This window comes from Phyllopteryx taeniolatus, chromosome 21 (assembly GCF_024500385.1).
Source record: "Phyllopteryx taeniolatus isolate TA_2022b chromosome 21, UOR_Ptae_1.2, whole genome shotgun sequence".
Lineage (NCBI taxonomy): Eukaryota > Metazoa > Chordata > Actinopteri > Syngnathiformes > Syngnathidae > Phyllopteryx > Phyllopteryx taeniolatus.
Genome location: NC_084522.1, coordinates 4,289,735 through 4,305,890, shown reverse-complemented (window position 1 = coordinate 4,305,890; position 16,156 = coordinate 4,289,735). Strand labels below are relative to the sequence as shown.

Genomic DNA, 16,156 nt, shown 5'->3' with positions numbered 1-16,156 from the left:
TCCTACATCTCAGTGTATTTTCGGAAAATAATCATCTTCTCAAATCTTATCACAGCCCCCCTACACACACACACATTTGACATCCATGTTATCCAGTGTGCACTACATCTACAGCATACAAGCGCCATCTCCAAGTTGCTCCCCAACTCCTACACAGGGTCGGCGAGCGGGTTATTTATACAGAGAAATAAAACACGGCCTGTGTGAGTAGCTGGTAGCAGTATTCCCTAAAAATCAGCATTGTTATTATTATTGGTTTAATGAGCACTTAAGCTTGTGTGTTTTTTTTTGTTTTTTTTGTTTTTTTTTTACAATACATGCGAGGAAATAAGGCCTGGGAGGAAGACGAAACATGTATAAGAGGGAACCTTTTTGACACAAACCAACTCAGCAAAGTTCAGAGGGGGGGGGTTTGCAATTTAAAAAAACAAAACAAAACAAAAAAACTTTGCTCAAACTGTTAGTATGATCTAACAGTGGTAGATTAGTAAAATCACCTGTGGAGAAAAAAAGTCATCCCGCTCTAGCCCCAACTTGTACCTTTCATTTGATTTCTAAGAAACAGATAAACGACCAATCAAGAGGCATTTTTTGTTTGGTGGTGTACTGTGATTTGTAATATCAAATATTTGCCTTGGCTAAATGAAGGTAAGGAAACACTTCTATAGACAGCTGAGTGAGGCTACATTTTGAGCAAATTCTGCCTAAACCATTGAATTATCTTTGGAAAGGAAGCTATTTGGATCTCACTGGAGTACTGAGGTGTCGCTAATAAAAGTTCCAGAAAATTAAACTCAAAACAGTTCAAAGTGCCAGCTGCAATGAATAGATCGCTCGCACCTCGACCTTCGTTTCTCATAGCGAATCCTCGGAAAGCCTTCACAGGGAGAAGCAATTGTGCTTCCTGGTTATTGGTTTGCGGTGACAGATGCACATTTTTACGCCTATATTTTTATAAGCTATCGCTTCCATCTAGTGGTCAAAGGCTGTACTGAAGCAACAGCAGCATTAAAAAAAAAAAAAAGCTTTTGATTGGTTTAATATTCTTGACATAGTCATACAGACACAGCACGACATGCTTCTCCTTAGAAACGCAATCCGGGCGGGTAATGTTCATTGCATCTTTATGAGGATTTCCTTGCAGGTTACAATGCGGACAAACGGGACATATTCCCCCACATACGACTTGCCTACCGAGCATTTCTGCCGCTCGGTGGCTTAGTGCAAATTGGCCAAATGGACAGAAAAACGTTGTCTTCTTAAGAGTAAACATGACTCGGGTGCACAACTACACTATATCCATGGATGCAAATTCAATTTGAGTACAAAACAAGATGCTTATTGGTGTTTTACATTGACACAAATCAAACCGTTGCCCGTCAAGATCCAGAAAACAATCCAAGCACATGGACCCAAGTTGTTAGTGCATTATTTCGCCGATAAAAAAAAAGCATACTTACTTGTAAAACTGCGAATTCGACAATAACAAATACAATAAATAGATCAGTAAAAAGTGTACCTTTACTGTTCCTGTATGAAGCTGTACACACGGCCTCTCTTCTGTTTCAAAAACAAATTGAGCTGTTATACCATTGTTAAATAAACTTCCCCTGAAAAAAAGTTCATCAAATTGTAAGCAAAGTGTCATTGAGGTGAAAGGGGGGAGGAGCCGGCACCTTTAAGGCTCCTCCCTTTGGCCACAGTGAGAAGCGGGGACATCGGAGGTGGGCTTGGGCAAGCGCTTTTTCGTTTTCTTGGCTTTGGCCTTGGCGGGGCGCACGTGGGCGGTGTCGCCAGGTGGCGGGCCGGAGATCCTGCGCGAGCCGCTCTCTGCGGAGACGCCGGCCGCGGGTTCGGGTCTCGTCGCCGGTCCGCGGGCCGACCGCCGGTAACCCTGAGCACACGGGGTGGACAGCAGCGGCGTGTGAGCGGTGGACTCCGGCGGACCTTTAGCTCCGTGTTTAGACTGTGAACGCACCACAAGGGGGTGGAAATACATGTGAGAAAAAATGACTTTCTAATTGCTTGTCGACAAATTGTTGGTGCTCTGGTATGCCTGCCCAATCATCAAGTGTGAAAAAGTAAACACTTTTTCATAAAAAAATTTTTTTTTTAAAAAAAATAGCATTCTATAATATTGTACTTTTTTTTTTTTTTTATAAAAACACAGTAATGACAATCAATTGGAATGTAAAGAATAAAGTGTTTTTTGAAATGTTTTTGCTTCAATTCAATGGATATTGTGGATCTCCATCTGGTGTGCACGCTATATAGACATACGGCAATACATGGAGACGGTCAAAACACCTCAATAAGCCGCAGTAATTTTGCTTCTCCTACCATCACTTCAACATAGTTCCTTGACACCGAGATGCCAAAACATGTGCCAAAGCGCTACTTTTCTACTAAGCAGGGCTCTGGCGCCATCCTGTTGCCTCTCTGAGTGTTTTCAGGAAGAAAACAAAACAAAAAATAAGTTGAGCAAGAGAGAAAAAAGAGATCCTTGGGGTAGATCTATTTCGATTTGGTTTATTTTAAACTGAGAAAAAAAAACGCAGCGTCTCCTTTTAAAGCTGTGATGGTAATGCTTTAATTGGATTACCGTATATCGGCATATCGGCTGCATGCAAATGGCCAACAATCACTTGTCATCTGTGTATTTTGCATATGGCAACAGAAACAGAGTGTCGCGCTAAATCCTACACTCTGGATCTCATCCCAGCATGGACGCACGTCAAGGAAACCGTGCGCATGCAGACGCCAGAACTAAATCACAATAGAATCATCTTTATTGGCCAAATATGTTAAAACACACGAGGAATTTATGTAAACTCTCCCTTTCCCTACACGCTTAGCGAGCGCGCACGTTTCCCGCGCTCAAAAGTGACGATATTCAGCCGACGAGTGTCACAATTTGCTTCCCGAACGTAAACCGACCTACCACATTCATCCCGCTTTTGGTGGCCGTGGCTGGCAGTTGAATGTCCGTGCTGGCCTGAGCGGGTTCGTGTGCGGCCAGGAGGCCTCGTCTGTTGATCAAACTGTGGTGGGGAAAATGAAGACGAACGCTTGAGCTGGCGTGTTCCTGTGATCATGGACAATAAAATGCGTCTTACCTGGGTGGCATGGGTCCGCAGAGTACCGAGCAACAGTTGATGAAGATGTTTCTGTGACTGTATGGGTTAGTGACATCTTCTGCATTGCTCTTCCCTGACCAAGTACCTTTAATCTGCATACCAAAAAAATAAATAGATAAAAAACTTTTATTAACCCCTACAACACCCAACTGATATTATGTGTCAATCAGTTGTTGTTTTTTTTCAAGCGTAGCATTCTGGCTGTGTTGGATGAAATGAATAACAGCCAAAAATTACAAACCTACATGGGGGAAAACAGTGGCGTTTGTTCCAAGTAATGAACAATTCAAACTGAAAACTGGAGAAAATGCCATTCTTACATTTACCTTTGAAACTAATGCATTTCTTCATGCTAAGGTTTGATTTTTGCATTTGTCCACCAGATGGCAGCACTTTTCCCTCGTTCAAAGCATGCAGCAATATTTTACAACTACTGTCTACTGAAATGATATGCAGAAATGTATATATGATGGACAATGCTGTGTACAGTATATAAGAATCCTCCAAAATATAATTCATAAAGTATATGTCAGGCTGAAGTAGTTTTAACACTTTTTTCCAGTAAATTGTTTTTTTTTACTTATGTTAATAGACTGGCCTTTCAAGGGTCCCCCCCAAAAAAAAAAATCTTCATATTTGACACCACAATACGTGACAACGACACCGCAATATGTGAGAACATTACTCACGTCTTCATTTGTGGTGAGGTCGGACGCTACAAGATATGTATGGAAGCCTGAGAGGCCCAAGATGGCCCACACCGAGAAGAAACAAATCACCAGCTCCACGACGGTGCAAATTCTAGTCAAGGAGACAAAATGCACGTTGGGAGGGATGAACGGCTAAAAATGTGATTGCCGACAGGTAAAGGATATCTGCCAGGACTCTGTTGGAGGGCAAAAACCAGGCCTTTGCCATCCTGGGCTCCTGAAAGGAAACGATAAATAGTTTGCTTATAAAGATTACATGGACAAAAGTCATGCAAGTCAACAAAGAGACACACTTCAAAATCACTATGTTTACTTCCAATTCCCGTCGGGGTCATGGCTATCATACTTTGCTTCGCTTACTCAACGCCAGATGTGTCGTCACACAGCCAAAAATGAACACTGTCAGAAAGGACAGGGACACGATGAAGGCGTAGAAGAAACGGTAGTTGCGCTTGCCCACGCAGTTGCCCACCCAGGGGCAGTGATGGTCGAAACGCTCTGAAGGAAGAAAGATAAATAAAATAAATAGTATGTAAAGGATTTAACAGTTTGTGCATCATGATTTCACGCTTCAATGCCCATTGACATAGTGCGCCCTCTGGGATGCACACCTTGGCCACCGGGGGGCGGTACATACATACATACATACATACAGCAATTGAATATGGGTTTCACCACTAAGTAGCTATTAATCGTTTTTTGCAGAGGATAAAGTAGATATGCCTGTGAATATATATATATATTTTTTAGCCATGGATTTTAAGAATGAAAATAAGACTGACTGATACCTTTGTTTCAACGCCTCTCTCTCTCACACGCACACACACACACGCGCGCGAGTCTGTACAGTAAATAAACACCTTTTGTCACTGTATGAGGAAATACGGTCATTCTGTAGTAGCATCACGGGACTGGTTGGTAATGAATGGCAGCGTGTCAGCATGCGTGCAGCAAGCTCACCCACGCAGTTGTCGCACAGGCTGCAGTGGGACGTGCGCGGTGGCCGGAACATCTTGCAGGTGAAGCAGTACTTGAGCTTGACCACCTGCTGGTTGATGAGCACCTCCTTGGTGCGCGGCGGGGGTCGGTAGCTGGCATTACCGGCGTTGTCTGAGAAAAAAATAAAAATAAAAAAATCAAGTGAAAAGCTATACATTTATTGTCATTAAGGCTGGATTACCTCTGTGTGGTTTCAGTGGCACAGTTCTATTTTTTTGCTCTCAAGTGGCACAATTGAGATATGAATTATGAAAAATAGGGGGAAAAAAATGAAGACTTGATTTTGCCTGAGATGAGAGTTTAATTTGTTCTGTGACCGCCTTTGTAACTTAAACATTTGCATCTCAAATCATCTTTCCCCACTGAAATGAAAAAAAAGTGTCATTCTTTTTTTTTAATAAGCAAAATAGCACTCCATAATATTGTACTGTTTAAAAACATACAGTAATGACAATTCAACAGAATGTAAAGAGTTAAACAGTTAACACATTTTTTTGCTTCAATTCAAGGGACATTGTGCTTCTCCTTCTGGTGTGCGTGTCATAGCCACCTGTTAGTCATTTTTTTTTGCAGAGGATACAGAATATACGCCTGTGAGTATTGTTTTGTTATCTGTCTACATGTGTCGCACGACCGTTTTTGTTCAGCTTCCTAAAGGGTCATAACACGGCGACACCGGTCCCATTCGTTAGCCCGTCCAGACTTTCAGCAAGTAACAGAATCGGTTCCCCCCAAAATCTGGAATTTGCAAGTATGCGAGTACCGATCTGCTTCTCGATGTCGGTTGCCTCGTCCGGCGTGGCTCGAGGCAGGATGCCAGGATCCGAAAAGGTGGTCCGCAGCAGCGTGAGCGCCACGAACGCAAAGAGGACTCCTCCGACGGCGGGTATGCAGCCCGACAGGTGCTCGACTAGGAAAGGACAGCTGCAACAGAAGACAAAACAAACAGGCGTGCTTGCTATAGGGTGCACACGATGTGCAATATGCCGGCATCAAATACGCACGAACTCACTCACTCGAAGATGAAGAATAATCCACTTGTGACAAAGATGAGGCCCAGGGTCAGGGGCAGTAGACCGCTCTGGCGGGCTGTGATGAGGCGTCCATCGCAGAAGAAGCGGTTCTTCCCCGGAAGGACCTCCCACCTCCTCCTGGGTCTTCTCGGGGGCTCGCTGCTGCGGTCCTCCCCGTGGAGTTGGTGACACGGCGAGGTGGGCGTGGAGGTCCCCGGTTTGCCGGGCTCGATTTGCTGATAGTCGCCTTTATTCATGACAGGACTTGTTCTGCCACACTTTAGCACGACTTTTCCGTACGGGGCAGTGACGTCATCACGTTTTGGATCAATAGTCAGGCGCACACAAAGGCACTAGGAATAGCCAGCTACAAAGAACACGAAAGCGCCGTCCCCGGATTTACATTCGTTGTCATCCATGGCGGACGGATATTTACACGTGTCCCCTTTTCTTCACATGCCAAATTGGCGTCCATTGAAAAGGTTCACCACTGAGCATCCTTTTAGCCTTTTAGCCATTAGCCGCTCACGTGCCACATTCAACTACACTACTATATTGTGACTTGTGCTGTGGAATCAAGCGCTGACGTGGAGAAAAGACATTTCTCACCGGATTCTCCCGCTTTCGTAACGTTGAGGATGAATTCAATTGCTTTAATGTCGGCTCGTCAGTGCATGCTGCCCGCCTGTCATATAGAAGACACGGTTTCCGGCTTATCGACTTCGAAATAAAAGCTTTTTACATTTGGGATGTGACGGCAGTGGTACCCGTTGAGCTATAAAAGCAAAGTTTTACAGTTACATCATACGCTGTATTATTTTATGAGCATTAGTTATCGCCAAGAATGTGGAATAATAAAAACAAACATTTATAAAGTACCACTTCCGGCTTGAGGCCTAGCCATCAGGTTAGCAGATATGACAACGAATTTGACTAAGAATACCAAAATAAAAGCAAGCTCGTTGAAGCTAAATTTGTGGTTGATTGTGTGTCTGCTTGAATTTAAAAAAAGTGATCGAATCATTATCACATGTTATTCCATCAATGCCACGCCATTACACGATGACGCGGCTCACCTCGAGTCTTTACCTGTATTTTACTTTGTAAGACGTGTCCGGAAGTACTATCCCGTTACCTGTTGTCTTACCTCCAACCTTGACGTTGACGCTCAGGTGCACTTTCGAACTGTCGACAACAGTTACTTCCCAAAAGACGACTGCAAAAAAAAGTTTATCGCCTCAAGATGTATCAATAAGATATGTTAAATGACAGGGAAAGAGTGCAGCGATCGTTTACGAGTTGCTACGTGGGCGAACCGTGAATTGTAAGTCGTGTTTACTAAGATAGTCGTCAGCGCTCTAATGGAGGAAACAGAGTGACGTCGCCGCCATGAAAGTGACATTTATTTTCAAATGCTGAAGGGAATGAGGCCTAATATGCCAAACCTTTTCCCCCCCTTGTTCTCAGTGTAATAGTAATCTCTTATCAATATGTGCATTCACGTTATAACTCGTTTTGGAACGTAATAATCGATTAGTTGACGTGAAGAATTGTGTTGACGATTGATTAATCATGTCTTGAAAAATAACATGACGTCATGCATGCTAACGTCGTTGACACTTATTTTGAAATGAAAAATGAATTAAAAATATATAACATATTACAATCAAACCAGTAATTGGTTGTTCATGTGGTCAAAATTACAAGAGTAGCAACATGTTGGAAGAGAGACATAAATGCTCAATTTAAAGATGAATAAGGAATGAAAGATGACATTGGCTTTGACATGAAAGTGCTTCTGGGTAGTCACTAGGAAATCGCGGAGTGTTGGCCGACCTGGCGCCCAAGTCATGGGCAGAAAAAAAAACATTTTCAGAAATAGACAGCTCGCAAAAAAAAAAAAAAAAAAATTACCTATAATTTTAGGCAAATCAAATTTTGGGTGAAACATTTGGCAGAAATGCCCCCTTTAGCTGTCGCTATCCCCGTTTATAGTGATTATTTTTGATGGGTTTGTACAGTATACTTACTTACTGTAACGCCCTCGCATGTGGGAAAGGAGAGCCATAGTTGCCGGTTCACATTTTAGCCGTTTATTCATCCCTAGTCTCTCTATACTGTATTGCGGATGTTGACATGTTCCGGGTGGGTCTGCAATGTATCTCTGTTCACTGTACAAGGCATGAAAAACCACTTTTCTATAATCTGTCCCTCTCTGTGTATTTGTGTCCCGACCCTGAAGCCCGTAAGCCATGTCTGTAGGCAGCGCGGACAGCACGAAAGAAAGCTCGAGGCCTGGCAGCTACAAGCGAGGACCGAGCCAGACCGGCAGCCGGGGGTCTTGGTCCTACGAGGAGCGCTGCGTGGACCCTGTCGAGCCAGAGCTGGAATCCCCTCAGAAAGACTCAAACGGGAAGGAGTGCGACACCTTCCTGCCTTCCTCGGCCGCGCCACCCCGTGCCACTCAAACCTGCAATCCCTGCGCTTCTCCGAAGGCTTGCGGGACTTTAATGTGTAGCGTCCTGACGTGCGGCCTGTACAGAGTTTGCCTGCGAGCCCCGTGTCTGGCGCCCAAAGAGAGCGTCCCGGAGGAACCGGAAAAGCTGAGCCTCCGCGCTGACAATCCGGCGGTGCGCCAAGAGGAGAAGGAAGACGACGCGGACTGGCTGGGCGACGTCTGCATCGGCGGTGTCAAAGTGGACAGCCCGAGGGATTACATCGACTACGACTCTGTGACGTACGTGCCACAAACGCAGCCGTGCCACCCTTCCCTGCAGGAGGTCATACAACTGGACGACTGGGAGGACGGCGAGGAGAACGTGGACTCGCTGATCACCAAGAAGCTGCTGGAGCTCTACACCGAGTACCAGATCGAGGAGTTGGCCCGCTGCACCACGGACTCTGTGTTCCTGCGCAAGAGCAAGGCCATCAACCAGCTCATCAACTCGCTTGCCGAGGAGCACCAGATGGACGAGCAGGAGGCCGAGTGTCGGCTGGTGCGCGGCATCATCCGCATCAGCACGCGCCGGAGCAAGAAGAAGAAGCGGCCCGTCGTCTCGCGCCCGGAGAGGACGCTGTCCGACAGCGGCAATGAGACCATGAGGGAGAGCAGCTCTTTTGCCTTCAGCAACAACAGTAAGTTTCAATCGTATCTCTGGCGTTTTGCATTGTGTGTTGGCATTAAACTAGCGGACCTTTGTAATTGTAGTTTGGTTAAATCCACGTTATTGTCTTGTTTTTGTTTTGTTAAGTTTTTCAGTGAACCTCAACTGGGAGTGGCAATAAACAACTCGAAGCAAGCACTTAGCGTCTGTTTTCAAGAATTGTTACCTATCAATATGAAACTTCTGCTTGTTGTGAATTTAGCTCGCAGCGTCCCGTAACTTTTTTTCCCGCAACCCAAAATAAAAACAAATCTGCTGAGCGACCGCTCCCTCCTCGAAAAACTCGTAAATTGGGTGACTCATAAGTCCTGCTACCACTTTATTTACTCAATGGTAGATTGGGGGGAGGGCTTTGTAACACATGCAGGGGATACCATCCAGACCCACCTGCAATAGATGAAAGTCTGTAATACAGAGACCATATTAAATTAGCATTTGCTACAAACACTATGATACTTGCCTGTTCTTAGTTGTATATGTTTTTGTGTCTCTCCTTATACAAACAAACAATATAATAAAACATTTTAAAATGGTTTTACCCCTCCTATACGCTTTAAACACATTTAAACGTATTCAAACACTTGCATAGCGTGTGTCAAGTTTCTGCTTTATTTCACCTGAGAAGGTGTTTACATGCTCCTGTTTGGTTGGCAACACAACATTGTGGAGCAATCCCGTGTCCGAGTAGTTATGGTGACAATACACTTAAACGAAACCATAACGTGACTTTCCCGCCATGCAAGTTGATAATTGTTTTGTTTGCTTTTGGTGCTGTTCTTTCATTCCAAGACGACTACAAATCAAATCCAAACATCCAAATATCTGAATTGACCTCCTCTGACAAGTGTGCCCGTGACATTTGGAGGAACAACGGAGGTGAGAATTGCCTTTTATTTGTTGTCTTTTCTCTTCTTCAGATGCATCTATATCTTTATATGATGAAAAATGTACCATTCAGTTGCTTGTAGACAAGTAGTTGGGTTCCTGGAGTGTAGAAGCAGCCACGCGCCTAGCTGCAGCCCCGTCGTCACGGTGACGAAAAGCCGTTCTCGACACGGGGCCCCGCAGTAGAGCACAAGCCCTTGTTGCCGGGCCCAGCGAGCGCACTCCCCCCCCCCTCTGCGACATCCATAACCCCGTGTTTTGCTTCCGCAGGTCGCACGTCCAGCTCGACGTCAACGAGCTACTCGCCCTCTCACACCGAGACGGACTCGTCGGGTGTCCCGCTCATTCGCACGTCTGTCAGAACATGAATCCGTCCACACACTGCAGGGGGTGAGGGTCCTCGATTTACGGCAGAGATCCATTCCTCCAATTGCCTCTTGGTCAGCATTTTAAATGAAAAACCGACGGAATAAAAATGAGGCAGAGCAACTCTAAAATCAGACTTTGTATACTGTTAAAAGCCATACAAAACTATGGCGTAAAAATCCGCAATTTACCGAGGGAAATCTACTGTCGTAAATTGAGAACCCTGTGTATGTGTTCCCCACTAGTCTTTGAAGGGGCCACAATTGCGTGTGAAGGACACAACTGAACTCAGGGCTCTCTGTTTCAATATTGACTGTATATTTGTGTGTGTACCTTTTTTTTTTTTTTATATTGTACTGTAACTGAACGCCACATCGCCATCAGCTCACAATGTTTTTTGTTCATCCTCTGTTTTGTCCTCCTATCTTTTCTCCATCTAATTTATGTCTCTTCTGGTGGCTCCTGCATTCATGTGGCTTACGTATCGCGATGAAGGGAGTTGCCTGGTTCATGATAATAATCGTAACAAGTTTAAATGAAGCAAACATCAAATGTCTTTCGAATGTGGTTTTGTGGCCATGAGAATGAACAACTGTTCTTAATAAGCATATGCAATGTTGTACTAGAAGTTGTTACTCTTAGATTCTTACACGGCGGCTCAAGAAAAGTTGTGGGAAGTCATCCATCTGCGCTCTCTTATCTAGTGGCTACTGTGGGCTTGTGCGCCTCGGGTATTGTTTGTGCTTTAATTCTTTTAATGAACAATGTAAATGTGCAAATCCAACCAAATGTTATTATAATTAATACTGTGGTTTTTTTAAATGTTATTATTAAGTGTTTTACAAAATAAATCCAGTGAGGTATGCTGTTGTTGTTTTTTTCTACTTGTATTAGTCCATCAGTTGTTTTGTAAATATAAATATTTATTACACTGTATTTCTTGTATGTAGTTATAATGCAAAAAGTGGTTATTTATTCACATTTTTCTAGATTTTATTGTCCGTATTTGATTTCCCAGCAGGTGCTGCCTTGTGGGTAGTCACGTGACTGTTATCATGTCACATTACAGAGAAGCAATGTAGTTAGATTGTAAATGTATGTCTTCAATATAATTATTTTTATCTTGGGTAAATAGATATGTCAACCTACATATATGGGGGGTACAATATGTACTAAATCCTACAGTACTAGTGTACTGTACTTTTGGTTTTTAATTTTTTAAATAATCTTTACCTCACAATATGCCAAAGATACATTCGGGAAAAGAGACAAACATGCATAAACACTGTACTGCAGCTGAATTTGTCTTGAAAATCCACTCGGTCAATTGGCAGCTCTTTCTAACATTCTATTGGTTGTCTCAACTGTCAAATAAAATCCATCCCTCCAATTGGGTCCCCATGCAAAAGGCGGGGCTGGTTTCGAGGAAGTGAGAAGCGAAATCAAACCTCAGCTCCTCCATTATTGTGAAGTAGTGTAGTTACCAAAAGCATTTATCAAGAAATTGTACGTATTTTTTTCTTCTATCCTGTGTAACATACATCAAACTATATGCATTAAAAAAAAGAAGTCCACCAAGATTTATCTAGAAAAAGGTCAGACATCACTTCCTTTCCGAGCTCAAGGCTTCATTCTATTGGTTGTTTCAACTGTCAATTTAACATCCATCCCTCCGGTTGGGCTGTTTCCAGGAAGTGAAGTCAGTAGCGCAGCACAAGCCAGGGCCTCCCTCATTCGTTATTGAATTATTCATCTGTCCACATTATTCACTATTGAACAATAATGGGCGACGACGAGGAGAAGTATGACGGAATGCTGCTTGTTATGGCACAGCAGCACGAAGGGGGAATACACGAGGTATTTATGTGGAAGCTCTGTGATTGGAGCTAACGGTGAAAGCTAATGCGATTAGCCGGTAGCTAGCTGGCGCACACCGCCTTTACATGCATGATACACGTGTGTTGTTATTAATAAAGCTCATGTCATGTTCTATGTGTAATTGAGAATATTAAAAAAAACAGTGAAATGTGCCAAATAAAGAGACACGAAATTATATTAAAAACAAATATAGTCAGCCATTTTGTTCTTTCATGAATTATGAATGTGTAGTACACAGTATGTGTAACATGAAGTCAACTGCTGAGCTTTTAAAAGTTCTAAGGGGAAATAAATTGATAATTCAAATTCAATGACAAAGTCATGATTTTGAATAACGTGTTCTGTCTCCAGTTAGTAAATACATTTTTCAGTTTCCTGCGGCGCAAGACAGATTTTTTCACCGGTGGTGATGAAGGTGCCGCAGAAAAGGTGAGAACGGTTCCCAACGGCCGTCTGGAGCATTGTTGATCACGTCTTCGTCTTATCACGTCTTTTGTTTTATTAGCTTGTGAAGGACGCTTTCGCCCACCACAGTAAGCTGGCGAGGGAGGCCCACAGACAGAAGCAGGAGAAGGAAAAGAAGGAGAAAGACAAACGCGCCGCCCAGCTAGCCGGTGAGGAAGAACGCAAGAGGAAGACCCAGGACGCACCCAGGATTCAGGAGCTCACTGACGAGGAAGCTGAGAAACTTCAGACGGAACTGGACGAGGTATTGTTCATCTGACTCTCCCTCTTCTTCTTCGTCCCACACCCTCGCTAATATCTGCCACCGTGCTCGTGTGTTGTAGAAGGAGAAAGATGACGAGACGAAGGAGAAGGGAACCACAAAGGTGGACAAACCAGCAGATGATGTAGACAAAGATAAGGAGGTGAGCATATGAACATGTATGCTTACCTGCCATTAAATAGCTCCACCTCCACATACAGTTTATAAAAGAATGCTCAGTTCAAACCAGTTTGTGTGTTTGTGTCATCACATACGAGACATTTTGGCGTCAGCTGCCGGCTTCCTCGTCACAAGTCTGATTAATAAGATGATAAAGGAGTGCCACAAAAACCTGGCATTTCAACAGGGGTGTGTACACTTTTTATATCCACTGTGTGTTGTGGCTGGTGAGTGATTTCACCGCCACTGTCACGTTTGTTTCTTTGGTACACAGCAAAAATGTTCATGGGTTAATGCGACATCCTGCATGTTTTACCATAAATAAAGGTGACATTTCTTGTCCCCTTTTTAGCTTCTTGTGTCACTGCTAGATCAAAATATGTCACATATAAAAGATTGTATTTATTATTTGATTTATTTATTTTAGACGAGTTAATTTAACCCACAACATAACAGGAGGGTCAATGCTAGCACTATGTTGGATTGTGCTGACTTGTAACGTGTTTTACATCCGTAGTCCGATACCGAGGAAGAGGATGAGAAGGACAAAGACAAACTGAAGCCAAACGCGGGAAACGGCGCCGACCTGCCGAGCTACAAGTGGACTCAGACGCTGTCCGAATTGGATGTGAGTATCTAAAGCTGAAAGCGCAGTCATGACGCTCAAACACGGGCGCGTTAGTGGTCTGAACTTGTGCTCTCGCCACCCGCAGCTGACAGTGCCGTTCGACGTGAAGTTCCGCATCAAGGGCCGAGACGTGATGGTGGACATCCAGCGGCGGTCCCTCAAGGTGGGCCTGAAGGGACACCCGCCCATCGTGGAGGGGCAGCTCTTCAACGAGGTGAAGGTGGAGGAAAGCTCCTGGGTTCTGGACGACGGCAAGGTGGTGGTCGTCCACTTGGAGAAGGTGGGCCCGTGTTGCCGCTCAGTTGCGAAGGAGCGCGAACAATAGCTGACCTGTCGTGTTGCATTACAGATTAACAAAATGGAGTGGTGGAGCAGGATCGTTGACACGGATCCGGAATTAAACACCAAGAAGATCTGCCCAGAGAACTCAAAGGTAACATCATTTGGAAGAAAAAAACTTGGGAGTATCAACATCAAAATGTCTCATTTGCCCGCGGGACAGCTGTCCGACCTGGACGGTGAAACGCGCGGCATGGTGGAGAAGATGATGTACGACCAGCGGCAGAAGTCCATGGGCCTGCCCACGTCCGAGGAGCAGAAGAAGCAGGACATCCTTAAAAAGTATGCTTGTCCTTCCCCACTATTCCTCAAGGGGGGGTGCTAACTGTGCCCCTTGGCCTGCAGGTTCATGGCTCAGCATCCAGAGATGGACTTCTCCAAAGCCAAATTCAGCTGAGAGCTCCTGTGTGTGTATGTGTGTGCGTGTTCACCGTGATTTCCTGGACGCGCCTTATTTGTTCCTCCCGTTTTCATTCACGACCAGGTATCATGTAGTAACTCTCATCTCTGTTGGCTCGCTGTTAAGTGTTTTTTTTTTTTTTTTTTTTTTTTTTTATATATGAATAAATCAAAGCAATGGGGTCAACTATTTATTCCCTCTGAGCGTCATTGATTTACAATCACCACGAGTGCCCTGTTGGCCCCTAAACTTGAACAAACTCTTTTTGACCATAAGGTGAGCAAGCGACAGCCCATTGGTCAAATAAAAAGAGCATTTTAACCCTCAAATCATACAAATGTGTTTCATTCAAGTGGATGGACTTTTTTTATTTGATTTACTTATTTATTTTTAACCATGGGTGAGCAACCTACGGACCGTGAGTCAAATTTGACACAAAGGAACTAAATAATATAAATAAAAACAACACTTAACTAACAAATTCCAATAAAATATCCAAAAAGTGTTCAGTCGTTGTCGGAAAGTCCCCCCCCCCCCCCCCCGAAACTGAAATTGAAGTTTATTGACCAGGGGTCAGCAACTTATGGCCCATGGGTCAAATATGGCACATTTGATCCAGCCTGCTGTGCAATTCTAAACATTTTCTAAAAGAAAATGTACTCTAACCCACAGATGCTCTTAATATATAAACAAATTGTTTTAGATGCTAAGTAGCTGCATTGTTGGTGTACTCACCTTTTAATGTGTTAACATGTTTTATTCAAATTGAAGTTATTTTTGCCAGCAGTAGATTGGTAGTCTTTCCCTAATATATCGCATACAAACAAGAGCACGCTTTCCTCCTTTCTCACGTGAACGCCACCGTTGACATGCGGTTCCCAACCCGGCGTGTTTCTCCCAACGAGTTAGAAGTCTTGTTTCTCACTCTAGCGCACGCTATCGTGCGCCGCCGCTAAAATGTTACTCTCGCCCGTGCAGCAGTTTGCTTACATGGGGCGCGAGGGGCCGGCGTGCGTTATCTTGTGCCGGCTAGCAAGTGTTCCTCGTGTGTGGAATTGCGCGTGTGGCTCCAAAACACGCCTCGGACATCTGCGACTTTGGCAATATGATGCCTCGTTATGGACTGAAGGCCACGGCGATGTTTGGCAGCATGTTGAATATATCCATGCAAATACACGACTTTGTAAAGTTGATGAATAATGAATTAATTTCTAAAATAAATAATATGATTGACTTAATAATCAAATGTGAGAGTACTATTTCTTTAACTAATTAAAATGACAAAATACATTTTAAAGCCATTGAAAATACAATATCTGATGAGTACATCCACAATGTAACACAATGGGATCGCATGACGCAAATTATACGCTATACTCCATTGGTTGTCCCTAACATTCTCGTATTAATGTAATACAGCCTGGAAATCATTTGCAGGCATACTTAAGGTGGTGGTGCAGGGGCCGGGTGGTGGGAAGGATGGGAGGGAGGGGAGGTTTTGTTTGAGGGCACGGAGGAGGCAGAGTCTGCTCAGCTGAGAGCAATGTCTCACCAAGGTAGCAGAATTTGTTCATTAACGAACACACACAGACATCAGAGGGACAGGCCCGAAGAGGGTCTGCAAACACACCTCCCCGCCCAGCGCTCCTCTTCAGACCATTCCAGACTCCACGGCTTGTTTTTTCGCCAGTGGACCCTCGTAAATCTCCCGCCGTGGCACCCGCCGCCACGTTGAAAATGGTGAAGCAGGC

The 16,156-nt window shown here is 44.1% G+C and overlaps 3 protein-coding genes across 4 annotated transcripts; 2 read left to right on the top strand and 1 right to left on the bottom strand.

Moving 5' to 3' along the window:
• Positions 1-1,023: 1,023 nt before the first annotated feature.
• Positions 1,024-6,959, bottom strand: LOC133471268 (palmitoyltransferase ZDHHC18-B-like). Its single transcript, XM_061760681.1, has 9 exons — positions 5,863-6,959; positions 5,610-5,770; positions 4,808-4,957; positions 4,208-4,345; positions 4,013-4,064; positions 3,827-3,929; positions 3,117-3,229; positions 2,942-3,041; positions 1,024-1,966 (listed from the first exon to the last, which is right to left on the bottom strand). The coding sequence occupies exons 1-9, from the start codon at positions 6,114-6,116 to the stop codon at positions 1,679-1,681; spliced, it is 1,359 nt and encodes a 452-aa protein (XP_061616665.1). The 5' UTR covers positions 6,117-6,959; the 3' UTR covers positions 1,024-1,678.
• Positions 6,960-7,014: 55 nt separating this feature from the next.
• Positions 7,015-11,137, top strand: kdf1b (keratinocyte differentiation factor 1b). The gene is made up of 4 exons (XM_061760736.1): positions 7,015-7,183; positions 8,102-8,994; positions 9,813-9,899; positions 10,179-11,137. Exons 2-4 carry the CDS (start codon positions 8,112-8,114, stop codon positions 10,274-10,276), a joined length of 1,068 nt encoding a protein of 355 aa, XP_061616720.1. The 5' UTR covers positions 7,015-7,183; positions 8,102-8,111; the 3' UTR covers positions 10,277-11,137.
• An 806-nt stretch (positions 11,138-11,943) lies between these two features.
• Positions 11,944-14,596, top strand: nudc (nudC nuclear distribution protein). Of its 2 annotated transcripts, none has more exons than XM_061760738.1 (9): positions 11,944-12,131; positions 12,504-12,581; positions 12,658-12,861; positions 12,941-13,021; positions 13,556-13,666; positions 13,752-13,946; positions 14,016-14,099; positions 14,169-14,287; positions 14,351-14,596. In XM_061760738.1, the coding sequence occupies exons 1-9, from the start codon at positions 12,057-12,059 to the stop codon at positions 14,400-14,402; spliced, it is 999 nt and encodes a 332-aa protein (XP_061616722.1). In that variant the 5' UTR covers positions 11,944-12,056; the 3' UTR covers positions 14,403-14,596. The 2 variants fall into 2 exon arrangements, with proteins under 2 accessions (XP_061616722.1, XP_061616724.1); XM_061760740.1 differs by having other exon boundaries at positions 11,974-12,131; positions 12,687-12,861.
• The last annotated feature ends 1,560 nt before the right edge of the window (positions 14,597-16,156 follow it).